The sequence below is a fragment of the Ursus americanus genome, chromosome 1 (genome assembly GCF_024610735.1).
Source record: "Ursus americanus isolate L20-20 chromosome 1, mUrsAme1.1.p, whole genome shotgun sequence".
Lineage (NCBI taxonomy): Eukaryota > Metazoa > Chordata > Mammalia > Carnivora > Ursidae > Ursus > Ursus americanus.
The window spans coordinates 98,443,182-98,460,442 of NC_142127.1; the positions used below are offsets into that span (position 1 = coordinate 98,443,182).

At 37.2% G+C, this 17,261-nt stretch overlaps 1 protein-coding gene across 17 annotated transcripts in view; it reads right to left on the minus strand.

Annotated features, from left to right (window-relative positions):
* Window positions 1-17,261, minus strand: part of TRIP12 (thyroid hormone receptor interactor 12) — a 140,259-nt gene that overhangs the window by 77,897 nt on the left and 45,101 nt on the right. For 10 of the 17 annotated variants that reach the window (XM_045794170.2, XM_045794173.2, XM_045794176.2 and 7 more), the window contains 2 exons: window positions 6,762-6,887; window positions 5,123-5,925 (listed from right to left, as the gene is read on the minus strand). In XM_045794170.2, the coding sequence (XP_045650126.1) occupies window positions 5,123-5,925; window positions 6,762-6,887 (929 nt within the window). The remainder of the gene's footprint in view (window positions 1-5,122; window positions 5,926-6,761; window positions 6,888-17,261) is intronic. The other 7 variants (XM_045794183.2, XM_045794182.2, XM_045794180.2 and 4 more) reach the window with 2 other exon arrangements.

Genomic DNA, 17,261 nt, shown 5'->3' on the forward strand with positions numbered 1-17,261 from the left:
TTAAGTTGCTAAATTATTTTAACAGCTGTCTTACGATACAGAAAAATCTTAACACTTAATCCTTTTCCCTTTAAGCTCCTCAGCCAACACCTCATGAGGTGAAAAGGTAATTTAATTATTTAGACTCAGTATGCACGACCCCATAAGACTCTAGGTGAAACCAAGATTTTAACTCTTCAATTCCCTCCTCAACATATTATTTCTTCCCTCCATGCTAGGGATACAGAGAAGCAGGTCTCAGTCTCAGACTGATGATAGAGTCCTATCTCAGCAGAATTTCCTTACCAGAATTCTGCATCTGCCTGGTTCTTGTCTAGTTCTAATAATGGCCACAGGCTGCATGCAAGTCACCAGAAGAGCATGAAACTCAAGCTGGAAATAAGCTGGTAACTACTGCTGACTAGGTTATTAATAATATGCACATGATGTCCACTTAAATAATGAGAGGAGACCAGATCTACAAATAGACACATCAGACAAGAAATATAATATTTTTAAATTTTTCTATAAATAAGTTCCATAATGGCCCAGATTTTGATAACAAACTTTCTTGTATTTGCATGCCATCTATCACCTTCTACTATTCAGACACTACATACTCTGAAAGTCGTATTACTTCAAGATTAGTTTTCTTTTAAAAGAAGTTAGATTAGCAAAACAGATCCTGAAGCCACACGAATTACAAAAACATTTTAAAATATATTAAAATATAAAAATATTTTCAAAAATCACTTGTATCATTACATTGCCAGACTGGTTTTACATTTATGCGACACAAATTTCTGAGAATGTCTGTTTGCTTATATTAAACAACACATAGCAAGAATAATTTCCTAAGGCATATTAAAAATTGTCACATAACACTATCCCTTCTGAGGTATTCTCAAGACTTCTATCAACTGATACAGTGTGACCTTTGTCACAGAGCTATTTTCATCAGTTGCAGCCGGCAAGCCACAAGGCTTTAAGAAGCCCATCACAAAAGTAGCTGTTCCGCCAGTTCTCCTGCCAGCCCTAACTCCTGACCAGGAGCTCGTTCGTTCATCAGTCTGTTAACAGTTGTCGAAACAGCACACTTGGGAAAGGTCTTCTTGCTTAAGTATCCTGACTCCATGTATTCTATCATTTTCCCAAGGTTGCTTGGACCACTGCTGTCTCCCAAGATGGTCAAGCAAATCTGTAAAATACTACGTTAAGCAGAAGTTACCATAAGATTTCTTGCAGCCTTCAATGTGTTAATGTAATCCTAAATCTCCAGTAGTATCTGACCATGGGAAATGAGTTTTCATAAAGTATCATGTAGGTACCATTATTTCTACAACTTGGAAACAATTTTTTTTCCCCATGAAGCTTTACTGACCAACCGTATCAGTAATTCTTTACCTGAGAAAACATATCATATTCTAATTAATAGGTTCACTGATTTTTAAAAGTTGAAGAAAACAAATGATCTACCCAATTTGGAATGCTTTGTATCTCACGAAGTGGCCAAATCCATTTTTTGGATGACATACAGACTGTGGTTCTACAGATATGCTAATCCGAAATCTGCCTCTCAACCTCTACCCTTTGAATCTAATTATGCCCCATGTCTTGATGTTTTGGGGGGAGAGAAGTTTCCTCATGCGTAAAGAGCTCTTCAAATATATGGCAATAACTCTCAAGTCACCATTACATGTTAGTACAGTACTAAAGGTATTTTCACATACATTCTTTTATTTATGCTTCACAAGAATGAATACTATCATTTTACAAATAAGATCAGGGATTAGGTTGCATGATTTGCCCAACCTCACAAAACTATATAAAGAGATAACTTCAAATCAAGATCTTCCGAATCTAAAAAGAGTTATATCCTAAACTTCATCAGCGGCTGGGATTTATCAATCCTTCATTCTCAAAAGGTTGTTGAATATAGTTTCTTTCTTAAGATACTTAATCTCTGCTGTTCTAAATTCTACAGTGCATCTCATGTACTAACTACTATGCTCAGTGTCCTCATATAATCATTTATTCCTCAAATAAGCTATTATGCCCATTTACAAGGAAAAGGTTACAAACTTTCCCATAGTTGCCAGGTGACAGAATGGCAGAACTAGGATTCAAAGCAAGGATTTTCACTTCTGTAATAAGAGTTTTCTATCCCCAACATGTCATTACTTGAAACTCAAGAGATTCCCATAAAATACCTTATTTTGCCCGTATATTCTTAAGTAAAATTACCAAGTACTGTCAGTTCTATTGCAGTATTGCTTCCTATATAGACTCTTTTCCCAAAGTGACATAGTAATCATGCCTAAAATCCACCCTGCCCTGTCTGACCTCAAAAAGCCTTCCTAGATTTAGCTCGCCCAGTCTACTCAATCCTATGCATCCTAGTCTCACGACTGATTTCTGGAACCAGATGGTCTGGGTTTGACTCTTGGCTCTATAGTGCTCGACTCGGCAGTACATACACTAAAACTGGAAGGACTCTTGGCTCCTTGGTTCTGTGACCTTAGGGAGCCAAACTGACCACTGACCCTAAGTTTCCTTACTTCTAAGATGGAAATAATAGTATCTGCCACACAGAGCAGATGAGTAGTAAATGACATGATCCATGTAAAGGATTTACAAGTTATCAGACTCTTGTAAGAACGTTACGTATAAATATTCCCTACTATTTTGTTTTGAAATGTTTTTCACTTATTTGAAAATAAGCAAGTATGTAGTGAATGGAATGATTTAAATCCTTGGGTTCACACAATATTCATCCCTAAAGATGAATCAATACCAGTAAAGAAGGATCATATAATTTCATCTCCTCCGGGGCCTTAACATCTCCTAATGACCCAAATATGGTGTGACAGTACAACACAGAAAACTAACAGGGGTGAAAAATAAGTGATGAAGAGAAGGAGGCAGTGGCTTCAAGTTACACATTTCCTCCATCTTTCACTTCTAGCTCTGCCACCTGTGAGGTAAGTCACCAGGCAGGCTAGCCCACCTCCTTAAAATAAATTTCCTTAATAAGTATCATTAAACACCATTTTTTAAAAAATTAAATGGACTGCATATATAAAATACCTAGTATTTATTAGATGTGAAATAAATGCTGGTTCCCTTCTCCTGTTCCAACAGCTTAGGCTATAATTAGAGCTGAGAACTAGGATAGTGGTAGTGAAAACGGAAAAGCGGTATTCGTGACCACACGACACACACAGATTTTGTGCAAGTGAGGAAGACAATACGAGTTGAGTTTTACTCACTTGTCACCATGTGCAGAGTGAGCTTCACAGACCATCTGGTTTTATTATGGCCCAGGGGTCACATCAGAACTCAGGGTGCTTTCTCAGGTAGAGAAACCAAGACTGCACTGGGGGTCAGGTTTTCTTTTAAAAATTACGTTAACAGACTCGGAAGAAAAGAAAAGAAAACAAGTGCCGAGGAAGAGTCAAGGACATGACACTCAAGAACAATCTGCTCTCACCCTGCCCCGGACCCTCCTAGAAATCAGAGCTGCAGGAGATAAGCTCTGCAAGTAAAGCATACTGGAAGGCAGAAAACGGAGGAGTGAATCCCACCAAACCAGCTATAAACTCACCCTGGCCCAATGGCTGTGGAGGCCACACGGCTACTACACTGGACACACACACACACACACACACACACACACACGCTTCTACTTCACTTCAAAACATAAAGGAAGAGGTATAAAAGCAGAGATAAACAAACTCCAACTGTCAAGAAAACCTTGGCAGGTCCAACAGACAGTTGATGGTCCCTCTTTAGCCTGCCTTTTAATTCCCTTTTGACTTCAAGGTACCAATCGTAATCCAAAATCTGTACCTTCAAATTCAAAAGATTTTAATACAGAAGTAAGGCACACTTAAAATACCCAAATTGAACAAAATTCTACAATGTAAAAGATGTCACCTTCATGATAACCCTATGGTACAGGTTAAACACAAGATTTTATGTAGTGTCTACTAGTCTTCTTGTTAAAGTTTAGCAAATACTGAATCACAAATATTGAATCAAGTACAGATAGTAGGGTTAAAGGAAACGGAGCTAACAACTGGCTCTGATTCAACAGGTTAGGCTGAGCCACTATTAGCTAAACTTTGACAAGAATGCTACCACACTATACAAAGTTTTCAATAACCAAGAAAAGGTTCTAGCCCTATGAAAATATAAATCTACAATGTTCTATGGAGGGGAGAAAAAGGATGGTGAAAAGCGAGCTTCCTGGATAAATATCACAAAAATTAAATGCTGAAACCGTACATAAGTGCTGTATTATTCTATTTGTGTTTTTTAGATGTCTCAAAACAGAAAAAAGAAAAGGACGCCCTTCAGCATTACAGCAATCACGTAACTGAAGAAGGCCACCACCAGCTCTAATCAGTTCTAATGACATGAACAGTCGGCTTCTCTGAAGTAGTCTTTTGAACAGAAGAGAAAAAGAAAAGTGCCCTAAGATCCCTATCTCCCATCTAGTCTGTTTCTTTGCTTGAAAGGTATCATTCTGAAATGTAAGTTCCACTCCACTGTTCAAGAGGGCAATACTCCTCCCCATTTACGTGGGACTAGAGCCCGGTGTACGGAACTAAGTAAGAGGTATTCATCTTCAGACGAAGCTTTTTATCTTTAAGTATGGCATGTGAGTAAGATTTCATTTATTCTGAAATTTTAGCTCAGTATTTCCATATATCACGAATGTATCATACCAAACCCCCTCCCCCCAAAAACACCCCACTATTTGACTTTCAATCATGGTCAAAAGCAACTCGTAACTGAAATAATTTTGTTGTCTGGTTAAAGAAGAAGATCCAACTTGATGTCCCACCCTGATAATAGGAAATAACTTAGGAACAGATACTACAAGGATAAAGATGCAGGTACTACAATGTGACCATTTAGAAATAAGGCGGCAGCACTCCTGACCAGTCTCCTTAGAACTAAATGTAGCGTCAATTCTTATGTATTGTTACGAATGGATATAGTAAAGCTAAGACTGCCTCAAGCTGCAAAAAAAAAACCAAAACAAATCTGACTACCTTGAAAGCATCACCACTTTGGACACACCAAGAAAAATTTCCTTGGGGAAAAAAAAAGAAGAAAGAAGTTTCCATACACTTACTTGCTAATTTGGCCTGTAATCCAGAAGGTCCAGGTTTTGATGTCTCTGACTTAGAAGACCCTGGAAGAGACAGTTTGGTTTTAGGAAGGCTAACTTTAGGGCTGAAACGAGCAGCCCAATCGAATTTTGAAGAGCCACCAGTTTTACTCTGTTCCTTTTCCCTGCTACTTCTTCTGGGACTGGGACTGGATGCTGAACGGGAACGCCTGGCCTTGTTCTGGTCTTTTCCTTGTTTCACCCTGGCCCCAGGTGGTACAGTGGAGGAGGCCGAGGCGACAGCAGAAGAGGAGGAGGAAGTAGAGGCAGCGGAGGAAGAATCGGTGATGGTGCTGCACCCAGCTTTGGCCGAGGCGGCGGATTTTGAAGCCAGCTTGGTGGGTTTTGCAGATCTCTCTTCGGCACCCGTTGACTCAGACACAGAACCACTCTTTATACAAGAACTCTCTGTCCTCTTTCTTTTCTGACTCCGTGAACTGCCAGCGGCCCCACTCTTTCGGGTATGAGCCTTACTTGTTGACGGCGATTGTGCAGATTTCAGTTGTTGCTCCTGGTCTAAATGTCTCTTCTTTGACTTACTATGTGGCTTATTTGTTTCTGAGGGAGACTCAGTATGCTGAAGTGCTTTTGGTTTTTTGGCAGAGCTAGGAGAATTGGTCCTGTTGTAGTCTGGACTAGCACTGCGTTTCACTCCTCGAGAATTGTCTTTCTTAGGCACCTGCCCCGTTTTTTGCCTTTCTGAAGTATTGGCTCTGTCTGGATCCTCTGGTTGTGGAACTATGACAGCAGATGATGAACTGCAGCTTCTGAGAGGTCAGATAAGAAGAGAGTTAGTATCAGCCCGCCAGCATTGTACCTGTCATGTAATACTTATTAACTTCGCAAATCTGTACAAATAAGTGCTTTAAAAAAAGAAAAAAAAAAAGATGCAAAAGTCTTTCTGATTAAGTCCAGGGCTAAATAAACACAGGTTTTCAAACGGTTCAAAACTGGATTTAAAAAAAAAAAAGTGTGACTTTGGATGGTGAAATATTTGATTAGAAGATCAGAGTAATTCTTCAGCCCAAAGATTACTGACACTAACCCTCCTAATCACAAAACAAGAATTAAAATGAAAAGAAAAAGAATACTTAGTAGTTCAGAACTAGTTGAAACTAGAATACTGGTGCTCTTATTCACAAATACAACTTCTTTGTCAAAGCTTGAAATAAATAACGACTTAAGTATGCACTTTTCAAAATGAAGGTAAGAAAACCGTATAATATAGTAATTTCTTTTCTAAAAAAAGACTCCTGCCAATTAGATCTTAAGAAATAATTGACCTTTGGCTCTACCAATAAAAAAATAAAAACAAAAACAAAACATTAAAAAAAAAAAAGTAAAATGGCATTTCAGATGCCTATAAAGGTTTGTTAATCAAACGGAAACCTCACGGCTCTCTAACCAAGGGAAAAAATGCATTGTCTAGAGCTTACTGCATTGGTGTCACTGCAAAGTAAACTATTAATCCTCAAAGTTACATTCGGGGAATAATGAAAACACATATTACAACATCTTGGGGTAACCTAAATTTTAATATTATGCAATGATTCAAATGCAAATAATTCTGCCTTGAAAATGTACAAGCAATGTGAAGATTTACCTTTTAGAAAGGTGTCCCCTTGACAGTTCAGAAGTAGTATTAGACTGCACTTTGGGTGCCTTAGAATTAGATTTTCTACTCTCAGGAGGGCTATATCCCTTATGTTTTGCCTGCCCTAAATGTGACCTGTCAGCAGAAAATCAAAACAGAAATCTATCAGGAAACTGAGATGCAAATACAGTATTGAAAAGTGAATTATGTTTTCATTTTTTAAAAAGTCTCCCAATTCTTCTTTACTGACCCTACCCTTTCCCCCAAATATTTCCATAATTAATTATTGTTCTACCAAATAATCTTGCCAAAAAACTTGCCTTAGAACCAATACCTCAATACCCAAGAGTGCAGGTCTTTTATTACTAAGTTTTATGAGTGAATAGCAATATTATACCCATTTAAGCAATAAAGAATTTTTCAACAATTGTACTGCAAACTCACATATGCTAAATGTTTGCAAAAAGCAAATCCGGCCTTTAGATCTAAACACTATTTTTAATAGATAATGCTGAGTGTAACAGCTTAAAAGTTTCATGGAAGAAGCAGTCAGTGATCGCACAATGATACTGACTCCCAATTTGTGGACTGTAATTCAGGTTAGCCCGGTAAATGCAGAGGCAGATGAAATCAACTCTCAAACTGATTTTACACGGCAAATCATTAGAAGCACTACACAGTAAATAAACTTACATGAAACTGATAGAATGATATTTGCTAAGAATGTAATGCACTAATCAATAGAAGTACACCAAAAACCAAGCCCTGGAGAAAGAGGTAAAGAATTGACCACAAAATATTCCAAACATATTCAAGAGAGTCCATCATTGATATACCGTTGGGTTATATTTGTAATAAAACAAATCCTGTGCCAGCATTGTTCTAAGAGCGAGTTTGCAGGACACGAATAAACTGTTTTTCAGTTGTTAGATTTTTTTTTTTTAACCTCAGACAATGATTACATTAGATTTACACAGCAATTAAAAAAAGAGCATGCATTTATATATACCCAGAAAGGCTGGTGTTACAGAGGTGAGAGATAATAACGTTAAAGATGCAACTATTTTAATTCAGAGCCAACATCCATCCTTCATGTAAATAACATTAAAAGAGCATATTCTAATAAGAATGATAAAGTTTCATTAATACCAAAGCTGTTTACTTCGTTAAAAAAATTCTTTAAAGGCTTTCATTCTGAACATCATCTCAAAGGAACTTAGAAATAAAGTCACTGAAACCTCACATGACGATTCTAATTGAATCTGTAAGGATGCCATACAGTTCTTAACATAACATACAAGTTCCACCATTTCTTCAAAAAGATGCTCTAAGGTTTCTCGTCTCTTATTTTTTTCTTCCATTTTTCCAGAGGAGTTCAATACTGGAGTCTTGAAAGAAGATATGAAATTAGCTTCTCAATAAAAAGAAATATTTTTGGATCTGTAATATCATTTTCGTTTTTAAGATTTTAATATAGGACAGGCTAGCACTTTCTAAAGACTTACTAGTATAGACCAACTACTTAAAAACTCTAGGTCAGTCTTTTCAAGTGTCTTAGTCTTGACTGTAGTAATGAATAAGCATTTTTCAAGGTACATATTATAGTTTTTCTGAGTGTATCCAAGCTGAACCTTCTAAGATTTATCCACTGTGATTTAGTTTGCATTTTTCCTAGATATTCTTCCACTGCAGACTGACGTTATGTTAACCCATGAGTTTCCTATTAGATTTTATTTCTAGAAACTGATTTTGTTTCTGTAACGTTTTTACTAACAGATCTGAGAGTTCTATTTAAAAAAAAAGAAATGAAACTGAGTAAATTTTCAAGTCATCCTAATTACTTTTTGAAAGGTGTAATGTTCTGTTTTCAGGGTACATGACTTAATATCCATAGAACAATACCTATAAATTATGTCATTCAGGTTCTCTATATTCTTGCTTCAGTCAAGTTTGCTAAGGATTAATTTTTTAATTGAATCACAACCTCTACTTCATTATAAAATTTAAAATATCCGTTGTTGTATTCCTTGATTATAATTTTAAAATCATTTTTAAAAAAACTTTATCCAGAGTTAGACTACTTGGCGGTAACATTCAACTAAATATCCAGATGGCAATCTTAAAAAATGTTTATTATAATATATTCCTAGTTAATAACTAGGGGATGGGGGAGGGAATTCATTCTCTTTGTCAACAGAATCTGACCAACATCAACCCAATGCTGACAGCGCTGTAGAGGCAGCAGCCCTCCCCTTTTTACCCCAAATAAATTGTTCCTGGCTCTTGAACACATCTAACTTTATAGCCACTTAAATCAACTCCTGAATTTCTACTGTCCTTACACCTTCAATGACCTAAAGGATTTATGAGGTAAATACTCTAAATACTCAATATCTGATAATGAAAGAAAAAAAAAAATCCACCCATCTTAGAAATTGAAACTCACAAAACTAGCTTAAAACCAACAATGCCCATATTGACCTGATTGCACCTTTCCAAAAATTAAGTGTAACACTGTCACTGAAGACTGGTTAAAAACATTTCAAAATATTAAATACTGATCACTACTGTCCTTCCACCTATTGTTTAGCAGGGTCTTAATACATTTTCTGTCAAGGGTAGTAAATACTTTTGGTTTTGTGGGCAATACTAGGTGTCACATAAGCAGGTATAAACAATATGTAAACGAATGAGCATGGCTATGTACCAAGTTTTATACACAAGAACAGGCAGGAAGCTGGGTCTGTCCCACGGGTCAGACATAGTTTTCCAATCCTTGGCTTACCACAAGAGAGCGGGCAACCAGATGGTACCATGAAGAAACAATATGGGGCCTCCCAAAGTGGGGCTCTGTTTTATTATGCCCATTTATAAATTACTGATGCTCAGAATACTGTAAAGTAAATGTCCATAAATTAATAGCGCCCAATCTAGAATAGCCAATTAGGGTATCACAGGATTCAACACTCAACAAGCCTTGATGGCTTTTAGCTCATTTCACCAATTCCCTCATTTATCAGACCTTAATGCTCAACATTAATTTTTATTAAAAAGCATAATCTAAGACCTAGTAAAATTTATAGCCACTACAAATCAAATTTGCAAAAATAACACAGTAAAATTCATGACAAACTCTTTTAGATAGCAGCAGAATGAGCCCATTTAGTAAATTACAGCCCAAGGATAGGTGGATAAGTGGGTGGGTGTATATTCAGGAGCTTTTATATCATCCTATGGATATTCCTGGCAGAAAAAAAAATCTCACTTTCTGCAAAATCACTCACTAAAAATAACCAGGCTAATGGTGAAAATAAGATTGGGCACAGAGCACGCAAACCTATGTTATTTCATAATCATGTTCTAACAAAAACATCACCAATTTTAAGGATTTAATCTCCACTAACATTTGCACCAATAATCAGAGCTGGCCCACTCTTTGGAATCTTGTTTTTGTACATTCCCCTTTTAAGTGTGAATTTTTAAAGGCACTTTCTCTTAAGACCAGCGTCAACAAAATTAAAAATACGATTCCGGGGGATGCTTTCCAGTGAATGGTTTTGAGCTTCCTTCGAGCATTCAACAGTGCAAAGTGTAGTGGTTCTGGAAGTCACTGAACTAGCTATTTCTTGCACAAAGTGATTTCTGTAAATCATTTCTTTAAGATTTTCAAGCTTTTTCGTAAGATCTTCATTAGATAAGATTACCAAATCTTCCACGCTAATTCAAAGTCTATTCCATTTCAGTTCATACATTAACACTGTAGGAAAAACTGCCTATGAACCAGTACTACCTTCCAGGTTATACTGACATCATTTCCCTATTTAGCAAGTGTATGTGGGCCAACTCACATTAAAGAAACCCAGATTACAACAGAACAGACTAATCAACTCTGGGTTATATGCTTTTAAGACTCAAATGTCTCTTGTTGACTTTTAGGCAAATCACAGCTGATTGCCCCTTCTAGATACTTCAATTTACTTTTACTACTATTTAATAAAATACTTGGTAGTCCAAAGGGTTAAAAACCATCTCTAATCCAGAGGACAGTTAAGAAAGGATAAAATCTTATATCAAAGAGCTCATTCTTGTCTGAATGGCAGGTAAAATGAGTGGCTAGTTATAAGTAACCAGTTAATACTCTACAACACAGGTCTTAAATTTTGTTTGAAATTAAGTTTCACGCCAGACATATTCACAGTTCAAAAACATGTACATACTATCAAAACATAAACGATCTGGGGCTTAATTAAATCTCCAAATTTGTTTTTTGTATATGTATACAGATGTGCATGCATTTTTATGCTTTTATATTTTATATACACGATTAACAGTACAATTGTCTTCTAAAAATTAAATGCTTTGTTTATAATGTTCATAAGTTAAATGAATGTTTTAAATAAGTCACTGATTTTCAATAATCAGGGTGGAAAGTTCATTTAAATTACTTTAAACAAAACACTCACTAATGTTCTCAGCAAAATGTACTGTTTTCCTATTTTCAATCACAAAACAAAAGCTGATTAGTCTGACCAATGTTCCTATGTTTAGTTACGGCAAAATGCTAGCCCAGTGAATTCTGTAATTTACAGTAAAGAACTCCTTTTTTATAAAGCAATGTTTTAAACATTAGTGGTTCTCCCTCTAGGGAACATTTTGAAAACATATTAGGGAACTGGGTGCTATTGCCACTTAGCAGATGTGGACTAGAGATTAAAAAAAAAAGAAAAAAAAAGTCATGCAATATACAGAACAGTCAGACAAAATGAAAATTGTCCCAAGAACCAGAGATTTCGAGTAGCCTTGGTAATACATGAAAACCTTATGAAAAAACTTGAAATCTGGCCATGATATAGGTAAAATACATACTCATAATTTCTCAGTTTATATTTGTTTTGCATGGTTTTTATATACATCAATTTCTCCAGTAATCCATGGGAATCAACAAAAGATACATTTTTTGCAGCTTTACCAAGGGCCATGTATCATTCTGGAGAAGTCTACAATGAAAACGCTACTTATGGCATTTAAGTATGTTGCTGTAGCTGTCACGTTCAATAAATTCAAAAACAGATGCATACACTGTCATCTTGTGTCAATGCACCCAAGCAATTTACCTACTGAAATAATCTTATTTTGTTACCAGTTGTTTTCCTTTTATTTGTTTATTTTTACCCTTATAAAATGCAGGTACATTACATATATTTAGAAACATCTTATGTTTCTAAACCGTTTAGGCAGGTATGTTGTATTTCTTAATTCATCTCATGCTAACAAAGGGACATCATAATAAAAATGTTTACATTATATGATACACATTATAGAGTGGGAGCATTAGATCAACAGAACAGAGTTGAGAACTACTGTAACAAGCTACTCATTTCAACAGATTCGTTAGGTTTGCCAACTCAAATATATGCAAGTCATGACAAGGCATATAAATATGGATAACACAGTTGAGTTCCTGTCCTCAAACAGGTCAGTGCCTCATAAAACAAAGTGATCTACCAGGTGCTATAAAGTTCCCAACAAAGGGAGAAATTACAACTAGCAGGAGAATACAGGCTTTATAGACTACATGGATTTAAACCACACCCTGAAGAATGAAAAGCTGAAGAAAAAGAACATTTGAGTCAAAAGCAGAGTAAAGGCAAAAGACAGAGGCAGGAAAATATGAAACCCACATGGCACCTGGCAAATGATATGAATTTCCCTGAGCACAGAGCTACATTAGGAAACAAGGTTGAAAGGACAGGCTAGGGCTTAAATGCCTTTTCCAAAGATACAGATTTTGTCCTTTGATAACAGTCTGCAGTAGGAGACTGACAGTGTTAGAAACAGCAAGGCAAAAGCAAAAATTCTATTATGTTCAACAACCCAAGTAATACTGAGGATGGGTGAATAAACTACAGTACGTACTTTACTGTGTACAGAAACAAGGCAAGGGATTGAATGTAATCAAAACTGTGGAAAAAGATACGCCCCCCCCAAAAGAGAACCATACAGCTCAATATACCTTCACCCCCCACATTTCACAAAGGAGCTGGGTAAGGAATATAAACACCAAGGTAATCCAAAGTAAATCAGTGATTAGTGACAGGATAGTGATGCAGTGTTAAGTATTTCATAAGGTAGACTGGCTTTTATAACTACCTGAGTAAAAACTTACTAAGATGACCCCAGTATACATACTTTTAAGGTGTGATTATGTGATAAACATTACATTTACTTTTAAATGCATTATCCCACTTAATCCTCAAAAGACACCAAGGTAGGTCTATTTCCATTTTGAAGCTGCAGGAAATGAGGCTGGCACAAAAATCACCTGGCCCCTTAGGCAGGAATGCTCAGGCATTCTGACTCTCTAAATATGAAACCCTGCAGCTATACCTAGGGACTCCGGGTCAAAGGAAAAGGCCTGCATCTACAGCTATGAAATTTTTCCTATCCCTGCTGGTATTTCTCTCCCTAACTGTACACATGTCAAATTAAATGGCTTAAGGCTTTGCAAATGATATACAAGAAAAATGGGAAAAGTATGTTGAAAAAGAAACCCTCCTTTCTTTTGCTTTCCCTATTACCAAGAAACAGCCTTCCAGGCGTGACTGCTGTTCAACTATGGAAGGAGCATTTGTCTATATTCCTTTTTCCATTCACACCCATACTCTTCTAGGAAAGCATTCCGATACTGAGAAAGCACTTGTAAAAACTGGTGTGTGGAACATCAGATTCCCTCAATGGGAGGGACAGAAGAATCAGTTAAGGATATGAAGCCTCAGTTAAGGATATGAAATAATCTATGGCAGCTGACATCTTACAGGTTTCCAATATGTGTATCATGTGACTTTTAAAACACAATCTCACACTTAGTGATTAAAGCAAAAAAATCTACACTGCAAAGAAATGTACAAAACATGTAAGAGATGATTTTGTTGGTCCAAGAAAGAACTTAACACGGGTAACTATTAAGAATCCTATGTGTGAAACCTCCAACTACAAAAGTAGCCTCCGCTCATCCTTAGGCCAAGTGCAACCGTTGGTCACTGTTTAATACAACACGTTAAATCTTGCCTCCCAGCCAATGGCCTGGGGGGACAGACCTGCTTTCTCAGCATTACCAAAACAATGCTAGAAGTGAAAAAAGTGTACTTGGTTGGGTGGCTAAAAGTCAAAGCACCTAATTATTGCAGTAAGATTCACCATTACTGAAAGGAGCAAGTTAACCAGTTACCTGGCTAACTCTACTGTACGTTTTTATAAAAGTGGTTTCAATTTAGTCCTAAGAAATAATGAGGTCATTTTCACACCACACTACCCGTGTCTCCCATTAACATGCTCATCCTCCCAAAGAGGATAAAGCTTGAACTTCCACCTGCCTTAGCAAAGGTCAGGATAAAAAAAGAGACAGAAGGTACACACAAAAACAGAACATAAAAAAGGTATCCATACTGGTGAATTAAGTAGGAGAACGAAGAAAATACACCATACCCATAGCTATGTTGCACCAAGCAGAATTTCGGGAAGAAAACAAACGGTCTGTTGTAGACATGGGAGTAAGAATTAAAAAAAATGTTTCAACAGCCTTTGACAGTTATAATGTGCAGTTTACAAATATTCTATTTCTCCTCTGACCAGAACACATGGCAGGGTGGCACTTGCCAAACTACTTGGAAGTTATGTGCAGCCACACAACTTGTTCTGTCAAGGGAATGTGAACAGAAATGAATCCCTTCTGGGGGAAACCTTGGAGAGCCAGAGGGCAATTCCCCCCACTCTCTTGCCAGAGCAATCGACAGGAATCCCTGAATGTGCAGACATAGAGCAGAGCCAGCAGCCCACCCAGGACGGACACTGTTCTGGTGGCTAGATTGTTAAACACAAGAATCATTTAGCATTTGTTCCTGCAGCATACTCTCACCCACTCTGTTATGCAGGCCATTCGACCCTGACCTACTTCAACTCTGCCTTCACTCCAATCATCTTTTCATGACCATTTCCATAAAAGATGGTCACATTTCTGTGCCTAGAAATGCCAAGGAAGTAAACCTTATTTCGAACCCACACTACTGTTTGTTGAACACCAAAAACTTTAGAGCAAAGTAGCAAGTGGCACAAAAAATGAGAAAATCTGCACGCTCTAAGTAACTAATGACACCACACATCAAGTAGAGACAAATATTGATGACATGTACCACCTGCTTTGCAACTACTTCTTCAGCCTTCAGAGCCTAAATCAATGAGGTCATCGCTAGAAATGTTTCTCACCTGACTCTGATAATCCCCTACATGCCCATTTCCCCCACTGAGTTGGAACAGCTTGTAATAAAGGCTTTCTACTCTCATTTTTATAACTACCCTCTAGCACGGTACTTACTAGCATGGCGTTCTACAAATGGATGAATACAATCTTATCCTGAGTTTGGATTACAAGTACATTAAGGCAGGACAGGACTCTTTAAAGCCAAAGGAGGCTTTATTAAAATAATACACATGTGGGGCACCTGAGCAGCTCAGCTGGTTGGGCATTTGACTCTTGATTTCAGCTCAGCTGGTAATCTCAAGGCCGTGGGATTGAGCCCCACGTTGGGCTCCAAGCTCAGGGCAGAGTCTGCCTGTGGTTCTCTCTCCCTCCCTCTGTCCCTCCCCCTGCTTGTGTGCGCCCTCTCTCTCAAATAAATAAATAAATAAAATCTTTAAAATAACACATATCTCCAGATTCAAAAACAGCTAAACAATCAAATCTAGAGAAGAGTCAACATAGTTCTAAAGAACTAAGAACTCAAACTTGCCAGAACTTTAATACACACATAATGATGTATTTGCTTTTCTCTGCCTGTCCATCTTCTTCCCTAAGGCAGGAGATGTGCAGTTGGCAACTTCAGATTTACATCTTCTCCTCGCTAGCCAGAAGGAGAAAGCTTCCAGTTTGAATCACGCGAACACCCCCGTCCCACCAATGAGCCCAGAAAAATGGAGGACTGCAGATTTTCCCAGCTTGGGCAAAAGACTAGGCAATGGGCAACCACAAGCAGAGTATGATCATGTTGGAAAAAAATAACTACCATTCAAACCACAGGGGTGAAGAACTGATGGAGATAATTATACAAAAGAGGGTTACTGTTACAAGAGGGGCTCACATCAGCTCAGTGACTTTAAAGGTCAGCTCTACTGTACAGTGGTACGAAGGGAGATTCGCAACACATACAAACTTATTGGTATGCTTATGTCAAAAAATATTCTCTCATTCCTTAAACCTATTTTTCTAATATTTAACCTCATTACTACAGAAACACCAATAAAATAAAATTAATGTGATTTTTCCCCCTTATCAAATTAACAAGGTGAAAATAACATGAACAGAATGATGAGAAAAAGCACTCTTTTTCCTGATGGTGACAAATAATGGGTGAAAAAAGTTGACCACGTGTGAAACAAGCTGACCATGAAAAACTCCCTTTGACCAAATGATTTCACCTCTGGGAACTCATTCTTAAGAGACACCTGAAATACAAACATTTAAGCATGAGCAACAACTCTCCCACCAATTAACTATCCAAAAACTAAAAAGTAATTTTGGAAAATGTTATATATTGATTCAGTAAGTCGAGTGGCCATTTGTAAAACAATTACCAAAAAAAAAAAAAAAAAAGCTGTTAGGATGCTAGGTTTAAAAAAAACAAACAAAAAAAGGATCTAAAACTGTATTTATAGTGTAATCAGCTACATGCTAAATTGTATTTTCAAGACAGATAAAAATCAAAATGTTAACACAAACTGATCTCTGGATATTCATGTTCTTTTTTGTGCTTTTCTGTATCATATCCAATTGAAACCAAAACACCAATCTATTTACTTTCTGTACAATTCACACTGGCTAAAAAAAAAGTCCCTGCTCTGGCAATGTTAACAAAAATTATTACCTATAGATCTCATAACTGAGTTTTTACTTCATAAAAAGTAATTTAAACTTTGCATACAAATTTTTTTAATGGGGCTGGGGAGGTGGAGTGGACTGGATTCAAGCATCAAAAAATCTGACAGAGAGGGGTGATGGCACAGTGGGTTAAGCATCTGACTCTTGATTTCGGCTCAGGGTCGAGGACTGCATCAGGCTCAGTGCTAGACATGGAGCCTGCTTAAGATTCTCTTTTCCCTCTCTCCCTGCAACCTCCCCCCCCCCCAGCTCTCCCTCTTAAAAAAAAAAAAATCTGACAGAACAGAGAAGAGAACAGATCAGCTATAGCCCAAAAAACTATAGAAGGGAAAGAAAGAAATCATAGAGGAGGAAGAACTCTAGAGTTCATTTATGGATAGAGAACAAGGATAGGGGAAAACAGAGCAGAGCAAATAATCAGGGGAGATGAAATATATACCAAAGATCCTAATTTCTATTAGCTTAAGGATAAATGAAAACTATTCTTCTAAAAAGAAAAGAAAAGGTAAGTGACCTTGATTTGGGGGAAGGGAAGGAATGGTCACAGGAAGGAAGCTATGCAAAGAAAACACCCTGAT